Source organism: Gymnoscopelus braueri (genome assembly GCF_963280865.1).
Source record: "Gymnoscopelus braueri genome assembly, contig: SCAFFOLD_143, whole genome shotgun sequence".
Classification (NCBI taxonomy): Eukaryota; Metazoa; Chordata; class Actinopteri; order Myctophiformes; family Myctophidae; genus Gymnoscopelus; species Gymnoscopelus braueri.
In genome coordinates, this window is record NW_027660932.1 from 77,179 (window position 1) to 102,645 (window position 25,467).

General features: G+C 41.0%; 1 protein-coding gene across 1 annotated transcript in view; it reads left to right on the forward strand.

Moving 5' to 3' along the window:
* LOC308081043 (uncharacterized protein) overlaps window positions 1-25,467 on the forward strand; it is a 71,551-nt gene that overhangs the window by 44,341 nt on the left and 1,743 nt on the right. Inside the window, exons 10-25 of the mRNA XM_080457449.1 lie at window positions 4,935-5,013; window positions 5,699-5,740; window positions 7,741-7,818; window positions 7,933-8,097; window positions 8,939-9,016; window positions 9,131-9,295; window positions 10,564-10,641; window positions 10,756-10,920; window positions 13,612-13,664; window positions 14,797-14,843; window positions 15,056-15,267; window positions 16,919-17,175; window positions 18,005-18,121; window positions 21,544-21,697; window positions 22,461-22,535; window positions 24,209-24,514. Of these exons, the coding sequence (XP_080313575.1) occupies window positions 4,935-5,013; window positions 5,699-5,740; window positions 7,741-7,818; window positions 7,933-8,097; window positions 8,939-9,016; window positions 9,131-9,295; window positions 10,564-10,641; window positions 10,756-10,920; window positions 13,612-13,664; window positions 14,797-14,843; window positions 15,056-15,267; window positions 16,919-17,175; window positions 18,005-18,121; window positions 21,544-21,697; window positions 22,461-22,535; window positions 24,209-24,514 (2,071 nt within the window). The remainder of the gene's footprint in view (window positions 1-4,934; window positions 5,014-5,698; window positions 5,741-7,740; window positions 7,819-7,932; window positions 8,098-8,938; window positions 9,017-9,130; window positions 9,296-10,563; window positions 10,642-10,755; window positions 10,921-13,611; window positions 13,665-14,796; window positions 14,844-15,055; window positions 15,268-16,918; window positions 17,176-18,004; window positions 18,122-21,543; window positions 21,698-22,460; window positions 22,536-24,208; window positions 24,515-25,467) is intronic.

Here is a 25,467-nt window from a genome sequence, read left to right on the forward strand (position 1 = left end):
GTCACTCTATGGTACTGTTCACCCATGGAGACCATCTGGGAGACAGAAGCATTGAGCAGCACATTGAGGCTGAAGGAGAAGACCTCCGCTGGCTTGTTGACAAATGTGGGAACAGATACCATGTCTTCAACAATCAGAGGAGAGATGACACTCAGGTCACACAGCTGCTGCAGAAGATAGATGAGATGATGTCAGGAAACACAGGTGGACACTGTGAAGCTGATGGAGGTGTTTGTAAGAAGATGTCAGAGAGGAAGAGGAACATAGAGGAACATGTCCAGACACTGACCAAGAAACTGACCACTCTGAAAGCTAGCTCTAAAGGTGATCGATCTGTCTGTCTGTCTGTCTGTCTGTCTGTCTGTCTGTCTGTCTGTCTGTCTGTCTGTCTGTCTGTCTGGCTGGCTATTTTTGAACAAAGTAACTAGTAACTAAAGCTATAAAATAATTGTAGTGAAGTAAAAGTACAATATTTGCCTCTGAGATGTAGTGGAGTAGATATGAAGTATCATAAATGGAAATACTCAGGTAAAGTAAAAGTAACTCTAAATTGTACTAAGTAAATGTACTTTGTTACTTTACACCAGTGGTTCTCAAAGTGGGGTTCGGGGACCCACAGGGGTCCTTGAGGGGTTTCCAGGGGGTCCCACTGCAGCATTTTCCATATTTTAAACGTTGGTTAGTCAAACATAGCAGATACAAAAAAAAAAAGAGCAGCTCACAGCTCATCACTTTGTGCTGCGCTGCGAGCTGCTTTTTTTTAAATTTATATTTTAGCATTTTTTAACTAAAATCTTCTTGGATCTTCTGGATCTTCTCCCTGGCTCAGAACATTATCAGATTGGTGTCCGTGGCCAAACATACATACATTTGGGGATCCTTAGCACCAAAAAGTTTGAGAACCACTGCTTTACACTGTGTGTGTGTGTGTGTGTGTGTGTGTGTGTGTGTGTGTGTGTGTGTGTGTGTGTGTGTGTGTGTGTGTGTGTGTGTGTGTGTGTGTGTGTGTGTGTGTGTGTGTGTGTGTGTGTGTGTGTGTGTGTGTGTGTGTGTGTGTCAGGAGAACATCAGAGTCTATCAGATGTGAGATTGATGCTGGTTGGTGGAGAGCAGAATGACAGGAACTCAGCTGGAAATGTCATTCTGCAGGACGTTGTGTTTACAGAAACTCCATTCATGGTGAGTAATATGATATGAATGTTATAATGAAAGAAGTAAACAGTGAAGAGATCAAATATAAATGTTTTCTGATGTTAATGTGAAAGTATCTGCTGTCATGAATGTTTAACCACTTCCACCCTGGTGTCTTAACCCTTTAAGACTGGGAAAGCATCATCTATGTTACTTTAGATTTCTTTGGCTATTCAAAAATAGCAGATCTATAAGCTCATAGCGCAGCACTCGGTGCCGCGCTATGAGCTTGTAGATCTGCTATATTTGAAAAAAACATGGTTTTTATTTTCCATATCTTTGAATACATATTTTTAAAGCGAACATTTGTAACTGCAATCTGTGGAACAACATATTTTGAGATGGGGGTCCGCAGCCAAATATTTTGGGTGGTCTTTGACATGAAAAAGTTTGAGAACCACTGATATAGAAACACAAAAAAAACAAGAATGAATATGACTTGACAGTCATATTATTAGCAGATGCATGCTGTATTTTTTAGTGTGTGTGTGTGTGTGTGTGTGTGTGTGTGTGTGTGTGTGTGTGTGTGTGTGTGTGTGTGTGTGTGTGTGTGTGTGTGTGTGTGTGTGTGTGTGTGTGTGTGTGTGTGTGTGTGTGTGTGTGTGTGTGCGGCTTGTCAGCGTGTGTGTGTGTGATTGTTATCATAGACCTGCTTGTTTCTCGCCTAATCGCCCTGAAGGGCTTTACATTTCAATAATGACTACCTCCCCATGCATTATCCCGCTTATTACACGGCTACTTAATAAATACATTTACCCAAAAGTAACAACAAAACGAAGTATTTCCTTGCTTACGGCAATGAAAGTATTCCATAAGTATTGGGCTGGGCGGACAAGTTCGCCTCGGAAAACAAATGAGAAAATAAAAAAAGTTTCCTTTGTCCTCATCTTGCGCTAATGCACGCAACTGTTGCGCCAGGTTGTATTTTTGTTGTTTCGCATAAAAGCGTGCATCTGTTGTCCGTCAACAAAAAATCTGGATTTAGAAGACATTTTAGAATCCCCAGAAGCAAGGATTTGAATTCAAGATGTTCGCTTTAAAATATATATATATATTCAAAGATTCTTACAAATCTTGCACTCATCTGCTATGTTTGACTGATATAGAAAACACATTTATTCTTGCATTGTTTGAAAATAGCAGATCTACAAGCTCACAACCTGTCTCATAGCAACATGTTTTGATCTTGTAAATCTGCTAAAGCTATAGCCCAAGTATGCCACTTGTGCTGCTGGATAGATTAACCTGTAAAATGATATCATAATTGATCAGTTAATGTATGTTTGTTATTAATCACCTAAACTTGCAAAGTAACCATTGATTAATACAGTCAAATAATTGTAGTGGAGTACGAAGTGCAATATTTGCCCTGAGATGTAGTAGAGTAGAAATAATAAGTATTGAAAAACTACTACATTTCTACAGTTTCTACTACATTTTTACAGTAGCTATATGCTGATAGTGATTATTATAAACCGTCTTCAGATGTAGCTAGGTTAAATTATTCCATATAGTTCAATACTGTTTTTTGTTCTAGTGTTCCTGTGGCACTGTTAGACAAAGTGAAGGAGAATAATACATTCAGTGAATTAATCTCTGACAAAGATGAGAGGGAAGTCTTCATTGAGGACAGAATAGAATGAAGGTTTTGCATTTTATGACTAACATACATTAAACCTCATATTCCAGGAGTTTAAACCCCAGACTAAACTGACACAATGTGTCAGACAACAGAAGAAGAAGAAAGGAAGAAATGTGAGTGTGGTGATCTGTCCAGACTGGTCGACTACACCTCCATCACAGAAGACCAAAGACGTCCTTCTAGACGGTGTGACTCTGTGTTCTCCTGGACCCCACGCTGTCCTGGTGACTGTTGATGTCAGGTCCAGTTTCTCTGAAGCTGACAGGAGATCAGTGGAGGAACACATGAAGCTGCTGGGGGACAGAGTCTGGAGAAACACTCTGGTTCTGTTCATGTGGGGATGGTGGCTGGGAGGGAGACGTGTTGAGGAGTACATAGAGTCTGAAGGAGAACCTCTGAGGTGGATCCTGGAGAAATGTGCCTACAGGTACCATGTTCTACATGGTAAAAAGTCGGGCATTTCTGAAGTGACTGAGCTGATGGAGAAAACAGAAGACATGGTGACGAGGAACAGAGGACACTTTGAACCTTCAGTCTCCAGAGAAGACAGCTCTGTCAGAGACACAGGACACTTCAAGGTGGGACATGAGACAAGACACATGATACTGTTTGAAAGACTGAAAAGAATGAAAACATTTACTGCTGAAGAATGATAATGATAATTTATTAATCCCTGTGGGGGAATTCAGATGTTGTAGCAGCAACAGCTGTAAGTGTAAAACACAAGATAGGTACAGATAAGAGTAGAGAGATAAAAAATATATAAAATACAAAACTAAATAAAAATTAATTGATTCAGAATGGAACAGACAAGAAGAAGAATGAAAGAAGAGAGAGGAGATGAGAGAGGAAGTTGCAGTTTGTAGTGACACAGACACTCGACCTAATTACCTGTCTGAGGGTTTGTCTAAGGGCGGCTTCACACTGGATCCGTTTGAATCAAACCGTTTCCGAGTACGCTTGGCTGGCCAGCATTCACACTGGCCAAGACTCGAGACCATTTCATTTAACAGTAATGGTAAATATGTGCCTCATGGGGGCGCTGTGGACTATGGGGCTTTGGGAGATAGAATGTCATTCACAGAAGAAAAGTCACTCTAGAGTGACTAATAAAGTTTGACTGTGTTCCTGACGTTGTCTTGAGTTATAATAACAACAGATCAACAATACACAACCAAAGCAGTGTGTGCACTGGTCTTTGAAACCTCGAAATGTAACGTTGTCTGTTAATATGATATTGGCGTCACGGACGCATCCTTGGTATGACGTCACGGACTAATCCTTGGTGTATTTATCCTTATAAATACGTTCGCCACACATGTGTTTTTTGTTTATTATTTTTCACGGCTCGCGCTACTCAAACACTAGCGAGATTATTATTTCTTGTCAACATTCAAGTAGAACTATGAGAAGGTATAACCCAGCTAAAATAATGCGTCATTATAAAAAATATATAAATGATATATGATTAGCAGTCCACTTCCTTCTCTTGGTACGGATGGATTCACACTGCCGCGTTCCGTTCCCGACTCCGCAGCAATCGGACCCGCGACTACCTCCCAAGGTGGTTTCGGGTACGGTACGGTGATGCGTTACGGGGAACGGTTCGCTACGTTCACACTACCACAACATCTACCATGTGGTCCGGGGTGCGCACCCGGGACCATAGTGTGAAAGCGCCCTAACACTCATCTATCTCTGATATACAGTAGAACTTTCTAAAAAAAAGTTATTATGCTCACATAATATTGACATGTATTCATTAGGTCAAGCTTCATAGGGAAGCTGTTCATTGAGAATTGACAGTCCTTTGGGACAAAAGCTACACCTTTGATAGCCAAAGATACTATGACTTTACACACTGTTCTTCTTTCCAATAACATTTATAATAACGGACAACTCGTACAATCAATGTATATTTCCAACACATCTGGTTCAGGACAGCCTACTGATCATTCCCTCTAAAAGTATTTATCGTTGATTTTATCATGAACAGAGCGTCCATAATCCAGACATAATGCTTATGAATTTTACAAATGGTAGTTAATAACATTGATGGTGTGATTGTAAAATGTTAATGTATTCTTTGTTCTACATACAGAGTGATGTGTCCAGTGTAACAGCATCACTACCAAGCCTCCCTGCTGGATTCAGTAATGAAGGTGTAATGCAGGTTGCAGGTTAGTTTCCTGTTTCTAATATCATTCAAACTATTATTACAGCATTTATTTTAACATACTTACTGTACTGGAGGAATAGAGTTTAACATTTAAATGAAAACAGTGTTACTTAAAGGACCCATTCACCCATTTCAACCTTTCTTCATATCCTCACTAATGCTCATTATAATAAGTTACTATTTGTGTCTACTCACTCTGTGTCTCAGAGGAGGGCTGTGGACAGTTCAGAAACCTGCCTACCAGTGACATCATCGAAGGGGAATCCAAGCCAAACTGCAGGCTTTCTATTGCTGGAAAGTTAGCATGTTATAATAGAAGATATTGTTCTCGCTTTAATATATTTTAAAAATCTTGTTTGAAAAAAAAAACCTGCCTAAAGATGATGTCACTGGTAGGTGGGTTCCTGAACGGTCCACATCCCTCCTCTGAGACACAAACTGAGTAGAAACAAAGTGCCACCATTATAATTAGTGAGGACCAATTATATGAAGAGAGGTTGAAAATGGGTGAAGTCATCCTTTAAGTTATCAAATAAGACAAATGATCAGATGTTCTGATTCTTCTCTGATGATGTAATATAGTGAATTATTTCATTGAATATTGTGTCTTGCTGCTCGTTTTCTTCACATCATGAACATAAAAGTCATTTCTGTAACAGTATCAACTGATTGTTGTTTTCTCTCAGGTGCATCAGGTGTGAAAGAACCTCAGATTAGCCAGACAACTGGTAAGTTCTTCACTCTCTGACCTTTATGTTTGACCATGGAATCAATCTAACAACTAGATAGTCCTCCGAGGAAAACGTGATTCCACAATCGTGGAAATTACCGCAGATTTCAAGGCTGTACGTGGATTTCAAAGCAAAAAAAGAAAACAAGTAGAATCTCGGTAAAACACCGTTGTATGGAGAAGTATTCTCTCTCTGTCTAAGGGCAGTGCAGGCAGCTGAACTCCCCCTCCCCCTCTCACACACACATGCTTTAAAACATCTTGTTGCCAAATGATAAATAAATAAACATGAGCCACAATGGAGGAGATGGAACTCCTGTCGCTCAGAAGACTGTAGTTCACATTCTGTACGTCTCTGTGCTTTGGTCACATCGTGTGAAAGAAGACAAGTGTGGCTACATGATGCCCAAAAGACATGCGTGTAAGCTGAATATTTTGGCCGTAAGGACGATTTGTTTGGTAGATTTCCGGGGGAGACCTCAGATGTGTCTGCCCTCTCCTTAACGAGGCGACACACTCCAAGTTCGAAAGTTTGGGCAAAAACTCGAAAGTACGGGCAAACTTTGAACTGTGATTGCGGAAAAAACGTGTGACGTATTCGAATACCGTTTGAACCGATAAAGTCGCTGTTAGTGTTTGCTGTTTCACGTTTAAATCATGTTTCTACGTAACAGTATGCCAGAGTAATGTGGCTCCAAAGTGAGGTGAGGTTTTCTGATTTGTCTGAAAAAAACCCATAGTAAGTCAATACGATTTTTTTGGCGTTGTTTATTGCTTATTACGTCTCCGTGGTAACGCGTAACGACAAGAAAAATAAGTGCCCACTTGTACCGGCCGAGCCGCACGTTTTGATGTAGATATTGCGAGGGTTGTGTGTGTCAACCGTGTGGGCGGAGTAGAGGGACGAATTCCGCGGGAATAAATATTAAATATTAAAGATTAAGTATGGCGGATTACAATAAGTATTTGCCATTGCATGGCAGGCACACTTGGCGTCGGTAAGTGGGACAAAGTTACTTGGGCCCAAGGACGGGGGGGGCCCTCGAAAAGCCTGGATAAAAAATGTCTTGTTGATTAAAATAAAAATGTAAAAAATATTTTCATAACTAAATTAAAATTACCTGAATAAAACAGATTTAGCGAGTTTTATTAATTAGTAATAAAAATAATAATTGAGGCTCTCTGTGGCCCCTCAAGACAAAAAAGGTCTCGTCTGCTGTTAAGAACGATCCATTTGCTTTGCAGTTTGCACTTCCGGAATAGAGCGGATACGGAAACGATCAGTGTGTTTGCGTGTATGTGGGTGTGTGTGGAACTTACCGGATGCAGTAGGTGTGTCTAGACTGATGATCACTGAACAAGTAAATGGAAAGCAGTCTTTTCATTGGTTCTGCTAAAAGCCAGCTGACTCGCAAGCGTGTCTTTCACACTGCACAGCAGATTCGACACACTGGAGTGACAACTGATGACTGAGGCGAACAGTAGATGCAAAAACTAAGTAAATAGTAAAATTTCAAAAATATAGCGCTGTGGCGCCCGCTGGCCTAGCGGTCCAGGCACATACCACATACGCTGGTAATCCAGCTTGACAGCATGTCGTGGGTTCGACTCCCAATCCAGACGGCCTTTGCTGTGTGTCAACCCCCCCATTCCTCTCTCCCTGTTTCCTGTCAGTCTACTGTCCTGTCAATTAAAGGCATAAAAGCCCCCAAAAAATCTTAACTTAAAAAAGAGTAAAAAAGAGTGCGCTGCCTGCAAGTAATTAGGCCTACATTGTGTGGCAGCAGAAAATATCAATATGTAAGAAGTGTTTGGGAATTGGAACATATTTTTCTTTCTATTGTGTTCTGATCAGTTAGCAATGCATGGTAGCAATGTCATATGACATAGCCTATGCAATGTCATATGACATTGCATAGGTTGTGTCATATGACATTGCTATCAACATTAAATAAACAACAACAACCTAAGCATTATGAAACACATGGCCCTCCTCAGTTTCAGAAACAACCACAGAGAGTGGAGCTGCAGCTGATCCCCCATCATCTCCTGATGATGTTGGTGAAGACATGAGAGGTGAGCTCATAGTGGCAATTTAAAGTTATTCCAAGCAATCTTTGTTTTATTGTGTGTTACGCTTTAAGCAGATTAAGAGGCTAATAGCTAAATATGAATGCTTCTTGTTTGTAGAGGGGTCTGTGTCTGGCCTTATAGCAGACACTGAGCAAGACGGTGTGGTGAGAGAGGAAGATGGTGGTGAAGATGTAGTGATAGAGGATGCTGATGAAGACCATCATGAGGAGAGGGCAGAAGAGGTCAATCCAGAACAGCATTTATTCCTAACCAGAACCCTTGGTGAGCAGATTTTATCATCAGAAATATTTGTACTCTTTTATATTTCATTGGAGACTGGAGAGTGATGATGACTTCTTATATTGTTCAGATTATGATGACTTCTGCATCATAATCTGAACAATATGAATAACAAGCTGCTGACTGGGTTTGGAACTTACCGGATGCAGTAGGTGTGTCTAGACTGATGATCACTGAACAAGTAAATGGAAAGCAGTCTTTTCATTGGTTCTGCTGAAAGACAGCTGACTCGCAAGCGTGTCTTTCACACTGTACAGCAGATTCGCCACACTGGAGTGACAACTGATGACTGAGGCGAACAGTAGAAGCAAAAACTAAGTAAATAGTAAAATTTCAAAAACATCGTGCTGGGGCGCCCACTGGCCTAGCGGTCCAGGTGCATACCACATACGCTGGTAATCCAGATTGACAGCATGTCGTGGGCGTGGGTTCGACTCCCGATCCAGACGACCTTTGCTGTGTGTCAACCCCCCCATTTCTCTCTCCCTGTTTCCTGTCAGTCTACTGTCCTGTCAATTAAAGGCATAAAAGCCCCCAAAAATATCTTAACTTAAAAAATAATAAAACATAGTGCGCTGCCTGCAAGTAATTAGGCCTACTTTGTGTCGCAGCAGAAAATATCAATATGTAAGAAGTGTTTGGGAATTAGAACTTTTTTTTTTCTATTGTGTTCTGACCAGTTATTAATGCATGATTGCAATGTCCTATGACATAGCCTATGCCATGTCATATGACATAGCCTATGCCATGTCATATGACATTGATATCAACATTAAATAAACAACAACAACCTAAGCATTATGAAACACATGGCCCTCCTCAGTTTCAGAAACAACCACAGAGAGTGGAGCTGCAGCTGATCCCCCATCATCTCCTGATGATGTTGGTGAAGACATGAGAGGTGAGCTCATAGTGGCAATTTAAAGTTATTCCAAGCAATCTTTGTTTTATTGAGTGTTAGGCTTTAAGCAGTTTAAGAGGCTAATAGCTAAATATGAATGCTTCTTGTTTGTAGAGGAGTCTGTGTCTGGCCTTATAGCAGACACTGAGCAAGACGGTGTGGTGAGAGAGGAAGATGGTGGTGAAGATGTAGTGATAGAGGATGCTGATGAAGACCATCATGAGGAGAGGGCAGAAGAGGTCAATCCAGAACAGCATTTATTCCTAACCAGAACCCTTGGTGAGCAGATTTTATCATCAGAAATATTTGTACTCTTTTATATTTCATTGGAGACTGGAGAGTGATGATGACTTCTTATATTGTTCAGATTATGATGACTTCTGCATCATAATATGAACAATATAAATACCAAGCTGCTGACTGGGTGTGGAACTTACCGGATGCAGTAGGTGTGTCTAGACTGATGATCACTGAACAAGTAAATGGAAAGCAGTCTTTTCATTGGCTCTGCTGAAAGACAGCTGATTCGCAAGCGTGTCTTTCACACTGAGCAGCTAAAAATAGATTTGACACACTGGAGACAACTGATGACTGAGGCGAACAGTAGAAGCAGAAACTAAGTACATAGTCATGCCTTTACCCCAAAAAAGGAAAATCAGGGTCTCAGAAAAGAAAGAATAGAAAGAGAAAGAAAACAGAGTAAGGGCACGGTCCCACCGCACTTTTATTTTACCTCTGGGGCGGAATCTGCCAATGCTTTGTCAATGTAAATGCGTGGATTCACGCAAGAGCGCGTCTTTCCGCTTGTTGCGCACATATTGCGTTTATGCGCCCTCTGCTGCTTTTCCTCCTCTGTCCAATCGTGTGAGTGAAAGGTGGACCGTCCTAAGACACAGGAAGCGACATGGTGCTTGCGATAGAGCAACTAGTTGTAGCTGTTGCGTGGGAGGGTCCTGAAAGTGAGTGACAGGTGGGTCACTCCGTTTATTAGAATGCGCTGGTTGCAAAAAACTGCGGCCGCGCACAGCTTGCGTTCAACAGCGTCCAACCGTGTTTTGGTGGGACCGCGCCCTAAGGAGAAACAACTCTTTACTAATTTGAATTTCTTCCAAAAGACAGGTGAGCATGAGTGAACACACACAATTAAAGTCAAATGTATACATCGTTGTATGACGGTGGTGCACACCGAAAATAAACAATCTACAATCTCACAGCATGTTTTGCATGCGACCCGTTGTGAGCTTGTAGATCTGCTACTTTTCGGCAGTGGTGGAAAGTAACTACTAAAAATTGTTTGCTGCCTGCAAGTAATTAGGCCTACATTGTGTGGCAGCAGAACATATCAATATGTAAGAAGTGTTTGGGAATTGGAACCTATTTTTCTTTCTATTGTGTTCTGATCAGTTAACAATGCATGGTGGCAATGTCATATGACATAGCCTATGCAATGTCATATGACATAGCCTATGCCATGTCATATGACATTGCTATCAACATTAAATAAACAACAACAACCTAAGCATTATGAAACACATGGCCCTCCTCAGTTTCAGAAACAACCACAGAGAGTGGAGCTGCAGCTGATCCCCCATCATCTCCTGATGATGTTGGTGAAGACATGAGAGGTGAGCTCATAGTGGCAATTTAAAGTTATTCCAAGCAATCTTTGTTTTATTGTGTGTTAGGCTTTAAGCAGATTAAGAGGCTAATAGCTAAATATGAATGCTTCTTGTTTGTAGAGGGGTCTGTGTCTGGCCTTATAGCAGACACTGAGCAAGACGGTGTGGTGAGAGAGGAAGATGGTGGTGAAGATGTGGTGATGGAGGATGCGGATGAAGACCATCATGAGGAGAAGGCAGAAGAGGTCAATCCAGAACAGCATTTATTCCTAACCCAAACCCTTGGTGAGCAGATTTTAGAAAAACAGGTTACAAAAAAATGTCACTCAGGTGCTGGGGGACCCTCTCCCCTGCTAGTAGGGGGTACTAACCACCAAAAATGTCCAAATCGTTACGCGGCGGATAAAAGCATGACATTTGATACAGATGTCCCTTGGGTCATCCTAAAACATCCTAGAAGGGGGTGCCCAAAAAAATCTTAAACAGGAAGTGAGTTATGGACAAAATTCAAAATGGCCACCTAAGCTGTTGACCGTTGACTCAAAAGACACCAAAAGAATCTCCAAAAAGCATAACATTTGGCACATGTCCCTTAGGTCATCCTAAGACATCCTAGAAGGGGTGCCCAAAGGAATCTGAAACAGGAAGTGAGTTATTGACTAAATTGAAAATGGCCGCCTAGTGTTGTCGATTGACTCAAAAGACAACTAAAGAATCTCATAAAAGCATACAATTTGGCACACATGTCCTTTTGGTCATCCTAAGACATCCTAGAAGGGGTGCCCAAAAAAATCTTAAACAGGAACTGAGTTATTGACAAAATTGAAAATGGCCGCCTACAGTGTTATCTATTGACTCAAAAGACAACTAAAGAATCTCATAAAAGCATACAATTTGGCATACATGTCCCTTGGGTCATCCCAAGACATCCCAGAAGGGGTGCCCAAAAAGATCTTAAACAGGAAGTGAGTCATTGACAAAATTGAAAATGACCGCCTACAGTGTTGTCGATTGACCCAAAAGACAACTAAAGAATCTCATAAAAGCATACAATTTGGCATACATGTCCCTTGGGTCATCCTAAGACATCCTAGAAGGGGTGCCTGAAATTATCTGAAACAGGAAGTGAGTTATTGACTAAATTGAAAATGGCCGTGTACAGTGTTGACAGATGATGCAAAAGACACTCGTAAAAAATAATCTCATAAAAGCATGAAATTTGGTACAAATGTCCCTTGGGTGATCTGAATGCATCCTAAGGGGTGCCAAAAAAAAAAGTTTTAATAGTCTCTAAATGGAAAACACTCCTCCCACACAGGCTGCACTGCTACAATATTCAAATCGAGCAGCCAATCTGGCATTTGGTCCAGAAGCTTGAAAGCTATGCAATCTCTAGCATCTCCTGACAAATATGGATGGATTAAAGTCGCTGATTCGTGGACACCTTTATGGACACTCTTGCCAGAGGCTGCTTAAGTTTGTAGAGAACTCAAGTGTGGCTGCAAAGCTGAGCCCTTCTGTTCGAGAAAGTGTAGATGCCGGGATGCTGGGTTACCTTGCAGAGCATTATGCCAATGTGCTGGTAATTGCGAAATGGCACACATGAATACATGTAGTTACTAAACACTAATCACAAAAAAACAGTAATGATCAAGAAGAAAATACATGAGAAGATAGAGTGTAAAACAAGCAAGAAGATGTAGAGTGCAAAATAAATAAGATGCAGAGAGTAAAATAAGAATATGCAGAGTAAGATGAGATGCAGAGCAAAATAAATACGAATATGCAGAGGTAGATAAATAAAGAAGATTCAAAGAGTACAATAAAAAAATAATGCAGAAAGTAAAATAAATAAGTGATGTAGAAATGAAAACAGAAGGTAGACTACAAAATACGGCAGGTTATGCACTGCATAACCTGTCGTATTGAGTCTGCATAATATGCAGACTGCCATGGTCAACTGTTTAAACAGCCATTTAGAATTTCTTCAACATGGTCCCTTCCTAAAAAGTTTAATAAACAAGCAAACAAACAAATAAATAACCCCTTCTAGGATATATTAAGAAGCACTCAATGTACGTACCAAATTATACACTTTTATGACGTCCCTTTATGTTTTCTTTTGTGTCAACTGCTTTACGCGGTCACTTCCTGTTTAAAACCTTTTTGGGCACCCCTTGTAGGATGCATTCAGATCACCCAAGGGACATTTGTACCACATTTCATGCTTTTATGAGATTCTTTAGGCATCTTGCATCATCTTTCAACACTGTAGGCGGCCATTTTCAATTTAGTCAATAACTCACTTCCTCTTTCAGATTATTTTGGGCACCCCTTCTAGGACGTGTTAGGATGACCCAAGGGACATATGTGCCAAATTGTATGCTTTTTGGAGATTCTATAGGCTTTTTGAGTCAATCGCCAACACTGTAGGCGGCCATTTTCAATTTAGTCAATAACTCACTTCCTGTTGAAGACTTTTTTGGGCACCCCTTCTAGGATGTCTTAGGATGACCCAAGGGACATGTGTGACACATTTTATACTTTTTGGAGATTCTTTAGTTGTCTTTTGAGTCAATCGACAACACTAGGCGGCCATTTTCAATTTGGTCAATTACTCACTTCCTGTTTCAGATTTTTTTGGGCACCCCTTGTTCTAGGATGTCTTAGGATGACCCAAGGGACATGTGTGCCACATTTTATGCTTTTTGGAGATTATTTTGGTGTCTTTTGAGTCAACGGTCAACAGTTTAGGTGGCCATTTTGGATTTTGTCCATAACTCACTTCCTGTTTAAGATTTTTTTGGGCACCCCTTCTAGGATGTTTTAGGATGACCCAAGGGACATCTGTATAAAATGTCATGCTTTTATCCGCCGGGTAACGATTTTTCACTTAGTGCCCCCTACTATGCCCTACTAAGACTGTTGTACGGTATATTCATTTGAACTAAAACCAAGCTATTATTTTTCCTCCAGGTGCCGGACTGAGTCAGCCAAATGTGTCGCTGATGCCATCAGAGACGTTTCAGGTTGTGTGTGTGTGTGTGTGTGTGTGTGTGTGTGTGTGTGTGTGTGTGTGTGTGTGTGTGTGTGTGTGTGTGTGTGTGTGTGTGTGTGTGTGTGTGTGTGTGTGTGTGTGTGTGTGTGTGTGTGTGTGTGTGTGTTTCTGTTAGCCGGTGTCAAATATATAAGAATTATTACAAGTTTGGAGCCATGACAGTTGGAGTGCTTGTGTGCTGGCAGACCCCGGACACACACCATGGCTTGGCCATTTCAATCATAATCTTCATTGGCCGCACGATTTGATTACGATTCATCGGTTAACGATTGGATTCGACTCTACGATGCGTCTTGATGCATTAAAAAAAATCTATATAACTACTAATAGCTCAGTTAATACAAGCAGTCAAACACATTATGAACTCCTTTTAATGTATGAAGTGCTGTAACGTGTTTATAATCATTCAAACATAAATGTATTTAAATTAAATTAAAAATAAGTAATTGGTATAGGACTAGCATACCTATTGTGAGAATGGTCAGTTTTCAATAACAAAACATACATCTTTCTGCAGTGAAATACAACTTTAGAATTGTGCCGCATATAACTAAAGTTTTCACAGCTGTTAGAGAAGGGACTTAGCAACTCATAATGCAATAACGGTTCATAATGTATTAAACTAAATGTAACAAAAGCTCAATTACATTATTATTATTATTATTATTATTATTATTACATATATTATTATATTATTACATTACGCAAAAAGCTGTTACCCACTCATGATTTTATTACATTATGAGCCGATTATTACATTTACATTATGAGCTTGTATTACATTTAGTTTATTAAATTATGAGCCGTTATTACGTTATGAGCCGTTATTACATTATGAGCCCTTATTACATTATGAGTTGCTACAGGGCACTTCAAAGTAGGTTACACTCAGTTAAAGGAGTAGTTCAGCCAAACAATTACTTATTTTCTATCAATTTCACACCCCATGAAGGCTTTAACTCATGGAGATACCATTTTTTTGGTCGCATTCCTAAACCAATAATTTGATGACCGGGTTGAGTCTCCATTTTGTCTTTGAGTCTTTGAGTCTCATTGAGGAAAATTACTGATTGTTTGTTTCCTGACTGCTTTCTGCATTTCAGACCTTTTCACCCAGCGTGAACACAGAACATAAAACCTATGAATACAGGTCAGTCATCCTAAACAGCTTCATTGGTAGCTTCCTCTATAAATGTAGAAGTTGTGTCTTTAAACCTATCAGCTGATCACTCACCACAGCTGTTTCCACAAACATGTTGTTTCTATTCAACCAACCACTGGCATTGTAAATGAACTGGATGCAACATGACACCTAATGAAGTCAATAGATGATATCAATAAAATGATTGTTTTGTGTCACAGCTCCAACTCCGAGGCAGGGCTGTCCCATTGCAATGTGACAGGGTTGATGTTTGAAACGAAAGGGGAAGCAGAAGTCCTCTACAAGGCTAATGAGTGGGATGAAGAACAGCTCCAGTCAACAGCAGGGACTCCTGCAGGGCCTCTGTATGACATCAAGTGTCCTCAGGGGTCTGTCTGTCAGCTACACCTGCCACACTGTGAGGTCACATCCGGTGAGGCGCTGCTTTTAGCATTTTCCAATCATTTTCAATGTTCTGGTTCAAAGTGATCTCTTTTTTTTCTCCATTTGAAACATTTTTAAATATGAAATTTGGCACCTTCATGCATTCCCGGATGTTCATTTTTGGCTAAATTGACAGCTCTCACCCATTTTTCTACACACCTCCAGACCACCTGGAGACCATCATTGTTCTAGTTAATGGGATCATTTGCATGTCACTGTCAGCGACAGCTCGAAACGTGGCAAAGCAAACTCTCCCCTCTAAATGAAAATGACAACTGTGTTTAAAATAACCCAAACCCATAATCCTAACCTCTAAATGTTGTATTTTGTCTGAGCAACGTGTCTGTGCGCTGATGCAAACAGCCTGCATGAGTGTCTGGCTCAAAACAAAATACAGTGCATAAAGGACAGGCTTACTTTCAACACTTAAGTAAAATATTGTTTACTAGTTTGTCGCTACCAGTGAATATTATATAATATATAAAAGCGACTGAGCTGTGGGTATTTAACGACGTTGATTGCCACTGGCCAGGTTTCTAGGAATATTTTACATTCTGAGTTATATATTAGATTTAGTTTTCTGCCTCTAAGCTAAATGAAGCGTAGTATACCTGTGAGGTGTGAGTGGGATTGAAATGTTGTGTAGCCTAAGTAAAGTCTGCTTGTGTGGTAGGAGGACTTTATGCCGTCATGCGAGTGTTAAAGAGACAGTTGTGCGGTTGTAACAGTGGTTGTAACAGTTGTGTGGTTTAGAACAGTGGTTTTCAAAAATAGCATATATACAAGCTTGTACATCTGCTATTTAAAACACATTTGGAATAATTCTGAGTAATTTGGAAAACAAATGTATTTTTTTACATACATCTTCTCTTCAGAGGGTCCTTGGCATGAAAAAGTTTGATAACTACTGATTTAGAAGGTATTTGTAGAACCGGCCTCAGGTCTTAATGGGTTAAACTAAGTATAGGATGTGAAAATAAGACACAAGACTTTCAAATGCCCTCTGTGTCACGTTAAACTCTGTAGGCACACGAGGGGGCACGGTGGCGCAGTCGGTAGCGCTGTCGCCTCACAGCTAGAAGGTCCTGGGTTCAATTCCCGCCGGGGACGCTGTGGGCGCTGGGGGCGTGTTCTCTCCTCCGCGTCATCAGTGCCCATACCCTAGGTGGGGTTGGTGAAAGGGCCTTTCTGTGTGGAGTTTGCATGTTCTCCCCGTGTCTCCTAGGGTAGTTAATACCCTCACAAAAACATGCAGTAATCCTGGTCACTATACTGCCTCCCCCTGGTCAGCCAGGGCGCCTGATGGAGGGGAAAGGAACTGGTTGGAATAACGTGTTCCTTCCACGCGCTACGTCTAACCAGGGAACCTACCCCCTGTCGGGTGATAAGAAGCGGCCTGCTTGCTCCTCATGCATTGAAGGAGGCATGAGCTTCAGCTTGGGCTCTCCCTAGGCTGGCAGAGGGAGAGTAGCGCCCAGGATTACATAGGCAATTGGCACTGGGTGAAAAAATATGGGTTACAAAATCGTGTGATACATTTTTAAGAAAAAAAAAAACTCTGTAGGCACACGGAACATATTGTGTTGTGTCTGATTTTCACGCATATTAAATAATCTGCAAAATAAAACATATTTTCACAGTTGATGACCTTTCTGTGGCCCACATCTCTGATGACGGGAAGGTGAACTTCTTAGAACCACTGAAAGTGACCAAGACTCACGTGGTTGTAGATGTGACCCATCTGTTTTTGGGCAAGCTTGGGCTCGTGTTGAAGAGCATTTCCAAACTACTTAAACCTAGACTGACCTATTGTCAAGTTCTGCTGTTCCTTCGACCACCAAGCGACATACTTCAGATGAAAGTATTTCTGCTGCCAGGCAACGTGTCTATTGAAGAGGTAAAGTATGTTCTGTTAAGTAACTAGCATCTCAGAGGCTTTGAATCTATTTAAAGGTAATTCACCCAAAACATTACTTATTATTATCAATTACACACCCAATGAAACCTTGAGTTCATGGAGATTCTTTAGTTTTTGTCGCATTCCTAAGCCAATAATTTGATGACTGGCGGAGGAGATTAACACATTCCCTGCTATTGACGTAGATCTACGTCATTTAAAAAAAAACTATTTAAAAAAAATACGCTAGAGGGCGCTCTTCCCCAACCTATGAATGATCCCTTGACTGCGTGAGAATCATAGAAGCAGAAATGATGTCATCCCAAAAAAAGTCACTCCATCCACTACCATGTTATGAGATGTAGAAAAACACATTAGCTCGGATTTCTTATTTTTTTTAAAACAAGCCATATTCAACTGGTGATTACAACAGAATGGATGATAGACGAGACCCTCCCCCTCCCCCCAGACAGCCTTTGTTTACATCCGTGTTCATATCGTAGCTTCCATGGCTCTCCGTGGCTCTTCAAAATAATATAAAAACGCTGACGGTGGCGGATGAATTAATTAATTAATACCTGGCAGAGAATGTGTTGAGTCAGACTCTGCCGGTAAAACATGAAATAGATTCACATTTAGAAAAGACAACCAGAGGATAGTCTGTAGTTGACAAAAATGAAAGACCAAAGTTTATAATGTAGTAGGAGACAAAATGACCCTATTGATGGCAACAAAGCCTGCACATACTGTACAGTAGCCTGTAAAATCTGTCCATGTACCAGACATTATGAGTGAACCAGCTGGTCAAGTTGTCTTGGTGTTCTTGTAGGTGATGTTAAAGATCAACAACAAAAAAGATGAATACATCGACTCTCCGGCAAACTGTCGTCTCGCCCCAAAGACAGTCTACAGTCTGCACTGTCCTACACATCGCGTTCAACCTGAGGTATCACACACTAAACCTACTGTATAACCTGGTTTTATCATAATATGATCAAAACAGGTTGTACAGCAGTTACAAAACTATTTACTCAGCTTTCTTTCTTCTTTCTTCTTATCATAATACACTAGTTAGAATAGTGTTCAATGTACTCATAACACACTAGTTATAATAGTGTTCAGTGTAATGTGGCCTGGCGTTTTTTCCCCTTTTTATTTCCGGTTTGTATTACTTTAATTCGGTACAAAAAAGTGTACTCCATGAAGTGTAGATGTGTGGCAAAAAGGAAACGTCGCAGCCGACGGGCGCACAGAGCGCATGGATGCATATTTATAGCAGAAAGAGTTCACATTTAACTATAAAATTCAAAATTCTCGAAGGGTCTTCTTTCATGTGTATCAGTCATGATTGTTTTGCCATCAAACAATATCAAGCAAAAAGGAAAAATCGGCGGGTCCTTCTCCAGTCCTCTCCAGTCCATCCCATCGTGCAGCGCACCTCTCCAAATGGAACGTCCTAATGACCTCTCCAAATGGAATGGAATGGTCGTCCTAAAACACCCTCACCACGGGTCTAATCCGGCACCCACGGTCCGCGAAAAAAATGGGGCAGTGTGTTTTAGGACGAGCGTTCCGTTTTTTTTTTTTTTTTTGCTGTGAGCGTGTGAAATGGCAAGTGTGGCGTGAGGCGTGTGAAGAGGTTAAATTGCGTGACTCTCACTCTCAAAGGGTGAGACTTGGCAGCAGGCTCCTGCTTGACAAGTAATAATCTGTCTCAAATTGGTCCGTGTTCATTGAAGATATGCGTTGTTGTGCCATGCGCTCAACTAGGTTTCGATGGTGTATATACTTCGTTTGACGGGCGGTATCACGCACCAAAAATAGCCGATCTACAAGCTCACAACGCCTCGCGTTGTGAGCTTGTAAATCGGCTATAATTCTGCGCACGCGCTGCACGGGGCTCAATTAAGTAAACTTTACTGTCTGCAGGTGCGGGCCAACGGATGCGCAGGGATTTCTACAGTTTACAGACAGAGGAGACTAGGGGGCATTCTAACATTAAAGGCTGCATTCCAGTTCAGGAGAGTAGGACAGGGGCAATGGACCCTTCGCTAAGCCCCACCCACTCCACTCTGTGACTGGTGGTGCGAAGTTAGTCACACCCAGGCCTGGCAGCGCCTGGCAATCTCGGCTTCTCACCCATTGACTTGCATGTTAAATGATGGCTTTTCCCCTTAAAAATAATCGATCATTTCAGGAGCAAGAGCTTCAAAATCTCTTCTAAATCTAGTCAACAAGGCCTGCAGTAGGCTATGCACTGGACAAATGTGCATGACATTATTTCAATAAACTAAAAACATGGGAAATGTTAGAGGGAGTAATAGCCATGGATACTAGAAGGTCGACTGTCACGACCGTCATGGATGAACTTCAACCTGATGTTTGCACTTTCTCCATTTATGGCCCATACATCTACATAAACGTTCATATTTCAAATATATATGCTTATCCCATGGCCACGGATGTTACATGTATATACGGGCTCTCAGAAGTACCTGTATCATCCGTATTGTTCAATAAAAAGCATTTTAATCTGATCAGTGGCCATTTTCTCCACATGCTTTCAATGCAGTGACCCTATTGGTTGGTAGGTGTATTGCACTCGAATACATTATGAGAAAATGGCCACTGATCGGATTAAAATGCTTTTCATTGAACAATACAGAATATACGGGTACTTTTGAGAGTCCTGTGCATAATTGTAACATCCGTGGCCATGGGGTAAGCACTTTATATTTAAAATCTGAACGATTATATAGATGTACGGACCGTAAATGGAGAAAGTGCAAACACCAGGTTGAAGGTGATCCTTGACTGTAACAGGAGTTTTCATGTACCGCAGGGACTGCAGTAGCAGTTAATAAATAGACGAAGAAATGAATTAATATACTTTAACGTGCGGAATCCGAAACAGGCAGCACTGTGATTCTGAATTTTGTTACGATTACGGTGATTAGTAGCCTATTATTGACACCACCTGGGCGAGTGAGTCCTGCAACTTTCCCGACGTTAAGCTGTGTATGTGTTCAACAACACAGCCATGAAGCCTTGCAGTTTAAGTGCAGATTTCAGCTTGGGAAAAGCAGCCTCCAACGGGTTTGGGTACGTGGTTCATAGTCACCATTGCGTTATCGTGGTATTCCTATACTTGCCATTATGTTGCAAATGATTGTGTGTGTGTGGGTGTGTGGGCGATATAACATTGACAGCTATGGCAGGTGACGAAAGCTTGCCAGACCTATGCCAGGCTAACAACGGTTGCTAAGCTGGCATTGGACAATCGCTCTTGGGGTGGGGTTTAGCGAAGGGTCCATTCTCTTGAATGCTGCCTCAGTGCCTTCGAGTACAGCATGTTTTTTTTCACCATTATAAAACGTTTTTACCGACAGACATAAAAGGGCAGGGGCTCAAGCCCCCTTTGATGTCTATGTGTGCACGTGCATGCTCACAATATGTACGGACCTTTAGCCTTTGCCAGCTCCCCATATGGGCCCATGCTCATTTCTGCCTGACTAGATTTCCAAAACACACAGATTTTGTCCAAATTTTACAAACATTAATCTGTGGACTCATGTGATAAAGACGCATCATACAGGTCTTTGATAGTCCATACCGTTTGGCCGTAATTGGCTTCCAAATTTAAAAAAAACAGCCTATTTTACAAAAAGATCTAAAAATCATGAAGAAACGTCCAAACAACCCAACATTTTAAATCACATGTTGAGGGTTGTGTAGTCAACGCTGCACCAAAAGCAATTCCCCTTTGACTCATAGGGGAGCCACTAATGTGAAAAATTTAACCATTTGCTGCAGAACCAAGATTTATTTTCAACCAATCCCAACCAAATGAGTTACATATGATCTCAGGAGACATGTGATAATGTAATTTAATTGGCTTGCAAAATTAGGGGCCTATAAAAGAAAAGAAGAAAACATATCATGAACATCCAATCAACACCCAATTTAAATCGCATGTTGCATGGCCGCCAACGCTATTTATTTCTCCCAGCAGGATATGCGTCGGGGCAACCACAATTCTCAAAATTGTAACTATTGTTATTATTAATAATCTTCTTTTTTTCGGCTAATTCCCATCGGGGTTGCCATTGGAGATCATCTGTTTCCATCTCGTTCTATTTAATAATAATAATAAGAATAATAATAATAATAATAATAATAATAATATTAATAATAGTGATAATAATAATAATAATAATAATAATAATAATAATAATAATAATAATAATAATAATAATAATAATAAATACTTCTATTACTACTTCAACTACTACTGTACAACTTCTACCACTGCTAGCACACTACAGCAATACATCAATGCAATAGTAAAACAGTGTCATGTGTCTTCAGGCTTCGGAGCTATGGAACTATGGACCAAATTACCATCCAACATTTGAGGTGATGATGGATCTCAATACAAAAGTCGTCTCATTGGAGCTACGAGACCTTAAGGACCCTGAGAAGAAGCCAGTGTGGACATACTCACTTAACCTGAGTATTAAAGGTACAGTTGTTTGAATGAATTGTATTTGGATAACTTTTCATTCCTGTTTACATTTGCACATAGGCTACCTTTTGTCCGGGTTTCTCCTGGGCCGTGTTTCTCCTTCCGATGCCGGGACAAACCCCTTATTCCGCAATTAATTCCATTTGAATTTACGAGATCATCATGTCTGATCCTTCTACGAAAACCTGGGTGTACAAAGGATGACTTAAGTTCACAGAAAGAAAAAAAAACTCAGCGCTCTGCAACCATCCAAGGCCACCGGCCATGATAATATCCCCACCAGGTTCCTCAGAGACACAGCTGTCACCATTTCCCCCATTGTTTCCCATATTTCCAACTTGTCCATCAGGCAGTGTCACATCACAAAAAAAGAGGCAAATTAGACCCGAGCAACAACTGCCCTGTTTCTATCCTCTGTTCCATCTCAAAGGGCACTTTATTTAAAAAGACACTGAGCTAGTCTTAGAGCCTCTGGCAAGGCATTCCAGAGCCTGGGTGCCCGGGCCGAGAACGCCCGGTTGTTTCAATATGTTGGCGCTCTTTACCCGATAGTAGAGTCTTCTTTCACTTTCGCCCTGTCGTTTGGTGCCCCCTGACGTTAGTGCCCAGTGCTGCATTTTCACTGTACTGTAGCTACTACTTTGATGAGTAAAATAATTTTGTATAATTAGAGGATATTTATTCAGAATAACATTTAAATATATTATTAATCATGTGTGTAAATACTGCGTTAAAGGCTTTCACTTCATGTCATCCACAGGACAAATTGAACCAACAGGAATAATGAACCTCAGGCTTTCTTGTCCAGATAGAAGACCATTCTCTTCACAGTACGGTACGTTGTTGTTGCTTACCATTTATTACAGTATGTTATCCTTTGACTTGCATAAAGACAAACAGGATTTCTTGAGGAGTAATTGAGGGGCTTTAGCCAGTAAAGTCAAGAATGTGGAAGCCAAGTAGAGGGTTCCATCCTGAAACGGCCGAAAACGTCCAAGCTGAGAACACAGCCTAACAATGCATGAGGAGGGTCTTTGAAAGTGTGACCACCGCTGCAGCAGCAGAGGCCTTGTTTAAAGGGCAAGACCACTTTGGTAGAGGTTTGGGTTGTGTAGTTACCTTGCCATGATGTAACTCCAAAGGTGGACAAGAAATAAAAAATAATTGCTCCATTGATTAGAAATTGATCATTCTAAATTTGCTCCTCATTGACTTACATTGTAGGCCTATGGTAAAACAGCTCTCAAAGTCACTCTTTTAGCACATAAACAAACACAAACAAAGTTGATTCAGACAATATGGAACATCACCAAACCCAGTACTGTTTTTATTTTTTATAAAAATGTTAACTTCCTGTTGATTTTGCTATTTTTATTAAGAAGAAAACCCGGACTGGATTCGCGGATCCGGATCCGGATCTTCAAATAGCAAAATACGTAGGAAGTTAACATTTTTATAAAAAAAACAAACAGTACTCGGTTCGGTGATGCTCTATATTGTCTGAATCAGCTTTATTCGTGTTCATTTACGTGCTAAAAGAGTGAGTTTAAGAGCTGTTTTACCGTACAATGTAAGTCAATGAGGAGCACATTTAGAATTATCAATTTCTAAAAAATGGAGCAATTATTTTTTAATTCTTGTCCACCTTTGGAGTTACATCATGGCAAGGTAACTACACAACCCAAACCTCTACCAAAGTGGTCTTGCCCTTTAACACTCTTCTCACACACAAGGAGAAGTCATGAAGGAGTTACTGACAGAGTTCTCAACAGGCCTGAAAATTAAAGTCCAGCCCGGCCTGGCCCAGCCTGAATAAGGTTAAGCCCGAACTGGGGCCGACCGGTCCAATTACCATAATTTAGACCAGAGACCGGCCCAATAGACCCCCCCCCCCCCCACAAAAAAAGAAAGCGAGTTAATGCCAGAAACAGCTGTACAACATGTTACATTATATACATCAAATACAACAGCATGCATAGGTCAAGCAGGATAAAATAATGTGCCTTTGTCACAAGCTGATTTATCCTTCATCGTGTGACGGTGTCCCGTGGCAAACACAGCTAATCTACAAGCCCACAACACATTGCATCAGTGACGCATTGTGGACTTGTAGATCGACTCGCGTTCGTGCGGGACACCGTTGAACGATGAAGTAAAGCCTAGAGGGGAGACTTCTTCCGTCTGCCTCTCAAACTGACGGCTCTGTGATCTCGCGAGACCAGCTGCCATTTAAGGTTACATGTGCCCAGAATCTCACGAGAACTTGTGCGTTTTAATTATTTTGTTTGAATTTGAATCTTAATTTTTATAGTCGAACGTTCTTTAATTTTTTTTTATATTGAAAATGGAATATTTAAATATGGAATATTCGTTGACAGCCTTAGAGCCCACGCAGTTTCTCCAGGCACTGCAATTTTTGTAGTTATTATTATTATTATTATTATTACAATTATTATTATTATTATTATACCATTAATAATTAAATAAATCCTCCATCTTGTCTGCAAGGTGTTTCCACAGATCAACCAAGTCTGACAGAAGGCAAAGCAGCGAAGAAGCTGAAGTCTGTGAGAACAGAGTTCGTTGAAAGAGTCTCAGAGGCCACCTTGAATTCTCTACTGGACGATCTTCTGCAGAATAATGTGATCAATGATGGAGAAATGGAGGCAGTCAGAGGAGAAAACCTCAGGACAGACAAAGCACGGCTACTCATTGACACGGTGAAGACCAAGGGAGACGAGGCGTGTTCAAAAATGATTGAAGTGATTTATCAACGGGACCCTTACCTCAGTGAGCAGCTGAAGTTAACCTCAGGTAATAATCTCTCTCTCTCTCTCTCTCTCTCTCTCTCTCTCTCTCTCTCTCTCTCTCTCTCTCTCTCTCTCTCTCTCTCTCTCATGGATTCATACAATTCAAATCTGGCACAAGAACCTACTTCCCTTCATAGTAGTGATTAGTGAAGTATGGAGTCTGTATGGAGTGGCTCAGAGTATGTATGGAGTGTAGTAAGTAAGTATGGAGTGGCTCAGAGCCGCTGCCTGATTACCAAAAGCCTAAAGGTTGTGACAGACGGGGAGCGGTGTACGCGGGCGATACTGCTCGGATCAGCGGGGATGCGATCATTGTTGTTTTGTCCTCCTGCGCAGTGCGGGGAAAACAAAAGCTAACCACAATCCAGCTCTTGCCGCCCGCGTGCGTGTGCACAAACGACCACAAGCGTGAGAATTTCACGGGACTGCGCCTGCCTGTCTCACCGCCCCTCAACTTCTCCGATTGAAAATTAATTACAGCCGCGTCATCCGCTTCCCGTCTGAAATGACCTTAAAGGGAAAGACCACTTTGGTAGAGGTTTGGGTTGTGTAGTTACCTTGCCATGATGTAACTCCAAAGGTGAACTTCCTGTTCATTTTACTATTTGAAGATCCGGATCCGCGGATCCAGTCCGGGTTTTCTTTCTAATAAAAATAGCGAATTGAACAGGAAGTTGACATTTTTATTTAAAAAAAAAACAGTACTGTGTTTGGTGATGTTCTATATTGTCTGAATCAGCTTTGTTTGTGTTCGTTTACGGGTTAAAAGAGTGACTTTGAGAGCTGTTTCACTGTACAATGTAAGTCAATGAGGAGTATTTAGAATTATCAATTTTCGATGGAGCAATTATTTTGTATTTCTTGTCCACCTTTGGAGTTACATCATGGCAAGGTAACTACTCAACCCAAACCTCTACCAAAGTGGTCTTGCCCTTTAATACAAGAGGACATTTGTTT